This window comes from Zerene cesonia, chromosome 19 (assembly GCF_012273895.1).
Source record: "Zerene cesonia ecotype Mississippi chromosome 19, Zerene_cesonia_1.1, whole genome shotgun sequence".
Classification (NCBI taxonomy): domain Eukaryota; kingdom Metazoa; phylum Arthropoda; class Insecta; order Lepidoptera; family Pieridae; genus Zerene; species Zerene cesonia.
This window is the reverse complement of record NC_052120.1, coordinates 5,515,271-5,522,279: the sequence shown is the minus strand read 5'-3', so window position 1 is coordinate 5,522,279 and position 7,009 is coordinate 5,515,271. Positions and strand designations below refer to the sequence as shown.

Genomic DNA, 7,009 nt, shown 5'->3' with positions numbered 1-7,009 from the left:
GGTTAACATAGCGATGGCACATGGCAGAGCGTGCCAGCCGCGTGCCTTAGCCCGGTGCATTGTTTTTCTAATAACTGTATGTATAATTTTAAGTACTCGAAAAATGTAAATATATTCAATGCGCCAGCAAATTTATATGTTCCATATTAGTATTATTTATAAGTAATATAATACTTAGAATATTTAGAACATTATCATAAATATAATTAGCGTCCTGGAAAACTATTTAATATCAGGGAACATATAAATTTGCTGGCGCATTGAATATATTTAAATTTTTGAATATGCATCCAAACCTACTGTATATTTACCGAGAAATCCCATCGTGTCCTCAAATTAACAAAATAAATTCCTTTCAAGAATATTGTGAATGAAACAGCCTAAAAGTGTGTATTGTGTCACATCCTGTGCCGTTTGTTGTTACCTGCTGTCCTTATACATTATTGATAATTAGTTTTCTACCTGAAGGTAAGGCCTCGACGTGAGTTGAATAAAAAAAATGTGAACAGCATAACAATTGAAACGGTTTGCATCTAAACGGACCTAGCGTAGCATTGTTACATTCTCGCTCTTTATTGTAACTATCGCTCCCACCGACAGCCACACAGACTCAGGTATTTATGAATGAACGTGACGGTCTGGCGAGTGGGATTGTCGGCCGCGGTCACAGCCAGGTAGAAAATTACACTTTTGGAATTCTTTCAACACGGTGAGTATGGCTACTCAACTCAGTGGCCGTGGATAAGCCGCAGAGCGGGGCGTGGGGTGCTATCGGCGCGCATGCGTGTAGCGCGTTTTACTTAGACGATACCTCCCTCTCAGTTGATTCACAACCTTCGTGAGAGCGCATTGTGTCGTGATGCGGCGCTCACCAACTTTCACGAGTAGTGATGTGATACGGTTTTATACGATATCTGTACATTAGGTATCTAAGTTTTGGACCTTCAGGATTTTAATTAAACAGTGATAAGTTTAGTGAATAAAAACGTTTAAAGAATGATTTATGGTGGGATTTTTAAATAAATCAAAATGAAGTGGTTAATAGTGGTTGTGACTGTGATTATGTCGAAAACAATTTCGGCTGCTTTTGCGCCCCCTGGATCGTGTCCTGCTGTATGTGTGTGTAAATGGAAGGGTGGTAAACAAACTGTGGAGTGTGTGGATCGGGCTCTAATCACTGTGCCCGAACCTGTCGACCCAGCTACTCAAGTGCTCGACCTTTCGGGAAACAATTTGCAAATACTTCCACAGGAGGCTTTTGCAAGAACGGGACTTGTAAACTTACAAAGAGTGTATTTAAGAAGCTGTAATATAGGTCAAATAAATGACCGAGCGTTTAAAGGTCTGACCAATTTAGTAGAATTGGACCTTTCAAATAATTTGCTAACACAAATACCTTCTAGTAGTTTTAAAGATGCTCCATTTCTAAGGGATCTCACCTTATCAAATAATCCTATTTTAAAAATTCATTCTGACGCTCTCAGTAACCTTGGCAGCGCAGTCAAACTTGACCTATCACGATGTGAAATCAGAGATATAGCAGCTGACGTGTTTAGAAACTTACATTCGCTAGAATCCTTAAAGTTAAATGGAAACAACCTTCGAGATTTGCCGTTAAGCTCTCTGGAAAAGCTTGACAAATTAAGGGTAATCGATTTATCCGACAACCCATGGATTTGCGATTGTCGCCTACGAGACCTTAAAATGTGGCTATCAAATCATAAGTTATTTTCAAGTCCATCCTGTGCGTCACCGCCTAGATTAGCAGAAAAAGCTTTTTCAGATCTGTCGCTAGACGAATTTGCTTGTAAGCCAGAAATTTTACCCATCAGCAGACACGTAGAAGCCACTGTTGGTGAAAATACGACCGTTGTGTGTAAAACGGAAGCTGTGCCAAGTGCGAACATTAATTGGTATTGGAATGGTCGACTATTGCAAAATGGAAGTCATTTCAATTCCCACCAAAGAATATATATTTATGAAGCCGGTGATATTAAAAAGAAATCGTCTCTAGTTTTGACTAATACACAAGAGTCGGACTCATCGGAGTTTTATTGTGTCGCAGACAATAAAGGCGGGAGTGCCGAGGCAAATTTTACAGTCCACGTCACTCAGATGGCAGCTGGAATGGCGTCTTTAGGCAGCGCTCAAATTGCTAGTTTGGGGGCGGCATTATTCTTAGTAGTTATCGTTATTTCATTGGGTTTACTTATTATGTTTGTTAGATTTCGGCCAACACCAGTATGTGAGAGTAAAACACCAAATACCTTAGATCGAGTAGTATCTGGAAATGAAGTGCATCCAACTGTAACTGATAGACCGCACGTAGCAGTCTTGGCGAATAGACAAGAATCTCCTAATTATGATGATCAAAAATGTAATTCAGTTATGAAACCACCTCGATCAAATGATATTCCTTATACGACAAACCATTACGACGGTCGAGGTAGTATTGTCACCACAGGAGGAACAATAGCAGTCTCTCCAACGATTTCTGGAGGTATTGATCCTGATCTTATAAATGACACAAGACCAGATAGCGCAGCACGTCCTGGTAGCGGTGAATATGCACGTGAAGCATCAGATTCTCTTTATCCGTCTGGGCTATGGGACCAGATTAAAATGAACCAGGCAAATAATCTAGCCCGTGCAGTTAGTTCTGCCATACCAGCATATTATAATGATCGAACTCCTATAATTGAAAATAGTAGCGTGAATGGTTCTCAAGAAGAACTTGGATATACGAGTCGAACGTTTCCGAGATCGCATGCTTTAACAGCAGTGCCTGCGACATCGGGAGACGCTCCTTATCCCCCTGACTATGGATTACCGGTAGGTTCAGCTCGAACGTTACGTGTTTGGCAACGTGCCCCTCCCGTACTTCCTCCAGTATCGGCCTTAAAAAGAGTGCTAACTATAACTAGGCCATCAGAAGAGAGCTTTCAAGATGGCTGTGCAACTGATGTTTAGAACTATTAGCACAACGTATTAAATATACAAATATATTTGTAACTATGAGTCAAAATGTAAATAATTGTATATGTTATCAGTAATATAGATTTTGTATTATATAATTTATTTAAAAAACTAGGTAGTGGAAAGTTAAATTGGATCCGGATGCATTGGGTCCACGACTGATTAGATGAAGGAAGTAAGTGTAAATTGTAATGTGATACGGAAAGGTATTAAATATTATGATCGCCAAATAAATAATATACTTAATGATTATTGATATTGTATCCTGAATGTTTATATTTAAATAGATGTTGCATAAATGCGTAATTAATGTTGTGGTAAGAAGTTCACAATAACAAAGTATCCAAAGAAGTTTTCCCTCTAATGTTACAGAAGGTATAAATATAACTATGAATATGTATTAATGTAATGCACGATGAATGTTAATCGGTGTAAGTTAATGTATGTGAATATTTTATGTAAAAAAATATGAAATTTATAGAAATAAAACATGGGAAGGAATAAACAGGCGATTGTAAAATTTAAATGACTTTATATTTTCACATCCTTATATAGAAAACCTAAATCATTTTATCAATTCACAAAAACACTTACAAAACTAAAAATAAATATGAACATAATAAAACATAACACAATACTTCGAAAGAATATGTATTGAGTTTTTTGTTCGTAATTCTAAGCCAAAGCTTTAAAGACATTGACACCGGAAGTGGAGCTATAGATAAGCACTCTATGCGGTGGGCAAGATAGCGCAGTGAACGTAAAATCTTTGAATTATTTTTAATATATTTATAATTTGCTTTAATAAAATTTTCAAAAATCTATTTACTATCTATATAGTATCACTTATAAAATGTAATTTACACTGTTTCTTTTGCTGTTATTAAAAATAAAGAAAATCAAAATAGATTTAGTAATGCTCTTATGTTTTAAAATTTTTGGATTCCATATAAATTGGTTCTATAAATTACAAAAAAAAATCACAAAATGTCTTTGTATTATAGGTTAATTATTTTATGTTTCATCTAATAGTTTTTAAAGTTTAGGTTTGCTTACAGCGGAGAACAGCTATAGCCGGTCCTGAGATAAGACATCCGCTCTATGTACTAACATTGTAGGTATATGAAACTGGTTTTAATGTTTTAATACAACATTAATTGCAATTTGTAAGGCCAGATGTTGAAATAACTTCAGAATTATTATCTTAGATTTATTTAATGTACATGAACATTGAATGAAATTTCTTCAACTCATACATATTTTGGTATAATTCAACGTGTAGTTTAAATAAGGTTTGTATAAGAGTGGGACAACTATTGTAGTTCCAAACCACATTCCAACACCATGATTACGGATGTACACCTACATATCAAAAAAGTTACCTATATTTTGTCAGCTTTATCACATGCGTTATCGTAAAATATAATGGACGAATCATCGAATAATATATACATATATATTTATAATTTAATAATTTAAGCCTTTGTATTTTACCAGACTAAGACCTTCGGTTTTTATTTCAAAACATAAGGACAGGAATCTTAACTTCGAAGGCTCCGAAGAAAAACCGGTTAACGTTATTTCATTTCCGCTCAATTTAGTTTTTTATTAGAACCGAACCCTAAACGGGTTCAATGGCGTCCGCTATGAAGCTTGAAGTTGGTGGTCAAATAAAGAGAAATCTAACTAAACATCAGATACGTTCTTTTTTGTTGTAATAAACTCAAAACTTTTTGCGCTAGCGAAGTGAATGATTAAATATTTTCTCACAATTATTAAGTTACAATGGAGCGTTTGGCGTTGTTAATCAATGTTAATTTTGTATCTGTAAATAACGTAGAATTTTATATTTTAAATGCTCGGCAAATTTAGTTTGCATCGTTATTGTCCGGTTGCTTTGCGCTTTCTTTTTATATTCTGAGACATTCCCCAGAAAATAAAAATGTTTTGGCTTGACAATAGAAGCTCTCAACAATTCATACGTCACATTTTCTTAAGGTTTTGCTATACGTTTTACATGAACCTTAAAAATACGTTACATGACATATAGAAACATAATGGATAAAGGTCTTATTTATTTCTCTATAACTCTTTATTTATTATTTTCTTGATAATTTTGAATTTCATTTTTTAATGAAGTATTCCCATATTGTGTGCAATTTTATGTATTACTAAATAGAACATATACCGGCTCAAAGTTCCCATTTTTTATTAAATTGAAGGCTAAAATTATTCTCCACGTAGCTTTCAATACATACATACTTACCTATACTATATCAATTAGATATTTGATAATTTTAAGTTGTTCACTTGATGTTTCGTTATAATTCAAATCAAAATAAACTCATTTCCAAAAACTTCATTATGAGGAGGCCGGATCCTGATTCATGGTAGAGTTAATCTTAATTTCCTTTCATTTACGGGTTTCAAGCAAATTCGTACATTTAAGCACATTTAAATAGTTATTCACACAATTTTAATTATGTCCTATGCGAAAATATGCCTTATTTTTTGTATAAATAGAAATGATTAAGTATATATATCTAGTGGTTGGTTGCATACCTTATCTAGTATACATAGGTACGTAGGCCTGAGCAAGTCAACAATGTTTACTTTCGTAAGAAAAAAGATATTAAAAATTATCATATACTATGTATATTCATTACAAATAATAGTTTTGATGTATACGTAATATTAATGGAACAATGGAACATTGAGTTTGGAATAGGCTGAAACTACAATTATTTATAAAAAATAATTTTTTGTATCCACGGTTCTAAATATTGAATAACATTATAAAAGCTACTTTTCTTTGAACCAACCTGTTCCTTAGTAAAGACAACAAAATGTGCCGTAATTTAGTTTATTGTAACAACGTTACGTTTAGTTTATTGTAAAAAATTATTATATGAAAAGGATAATGTAATTGTCACGCCGTGCATCACTATTTGTTTATCTATCTTGGTTCCGTGCCAATAAACCCCTGAGGTATACCTACTTGACATATTTAAAGTAAGAGTGAAATCAGTGAAATTTTTACATGGTATTTTAAACATTTCGAAATAGGAAAGGGAAAAAATCAATTATGTCCGTCCGTGTCGTAAGGCGTCCCACCGTTATGGCGAAAGGCGTAGGTTCTGCATCATGGTCGAATTAGTTATCTATTTTATATTTTTCAAATGTTTAAAAATTAAAAAATAGTGCTATTAATAAAATGAAATATATGTTTAATATGGTATTTTATTTTTTTGTTGCAAATGAATTATCTAAAATGCAATTCGATTACAATTTTTGTGGAAAATTTTATCAGAATCAGTGGATGTCTCATAAATATTGTCAGTGCCAAACCGAAACAAACGTAAATTCTTAGCGGATTATAAATTTCAATAATAAAAAGTTTAATAAACTTTTTATCTATCTATCTATCTATCTATCTATAATTATGTAAGCTTGTGCGTAAACTGTAAAGGTAATTACTTTATCGTATACACATTTAACGCTTTCTTTGTTCTCGGCTACTTTCTATCGACTTAACTTAAAAGAGAGAGGATGTTGTTTGTGAGCATCAACCATTGCAAATGTTTGACGCACTTTAGAAACAACTAGCATTACGCCTACCTGCTTGGCATCATTTTATTGTACAAACTGTAACCTCCATATTCTATACATTTACGATTACTTTAATAATTACGTTTTTTTAAGTATTGGGGTACATATAACCTAGTAATAATAATAGTTATCCGACGTTATCCAAACAGAGATATAGGATTAAGAAATAATAAAATGTCTGATATATTGGCTCTTAGTTTTTGAGTAACTGTTGCATTGGACAAGTAGGTTACTTGCCCGAAGCAATGTTTTGTCGTGTGAAAATTACGTTAAAATGAATAAATAGATAGGTTGTATATATAAATTGTTATTTTTGAGTTGTATATTTTACATCTAGTAGATACGACATTTAAAACCGAGTAACATACATACATACAAACTTCGTTAATCAGTCTAAAACAGTGATATTTCATTATTAGCGTTG

At 33.5% G+C, this 7,009-nt stretch overlaps 1 protein-coding gene across 1 annotated transcript; it reads left to right on the top strand.

The window, feature by feature from the left end:
- The first annotated feature begins 746 nt into the window (after positions 1 to 746).
- LOC119834498 (leucine-rich repeat-containing protein 24) lies at positions 747 to 3,502 on the top strand. Its single transcript, XM_038358884.1, has one exon. The coding sequence runs from the start codon at positions 1,030 to 1,032 to the stop codon at positions 2,968 to 2,970; it is 1,941 nt and encodes a 646-aa protein (XP_038214812.1). The 5' UTR covers positions 747 to 1,029; the 3' UTR covers positions 2,971 to 3,502.
- The last annotated feature ends 3,507 nt before the right edge of the window (positions 3,503 to 7,009 follow it).

What these genes read in the sequence shown, in the direction of transcription:
- LOC119834498 (XM_038358884.1), top strand. Translation starts at nt 1,030, where the DNA reads ATGAAGTGGTTAATAGTGGTTGTGACTGTGATTATGTCGAAAACAATT.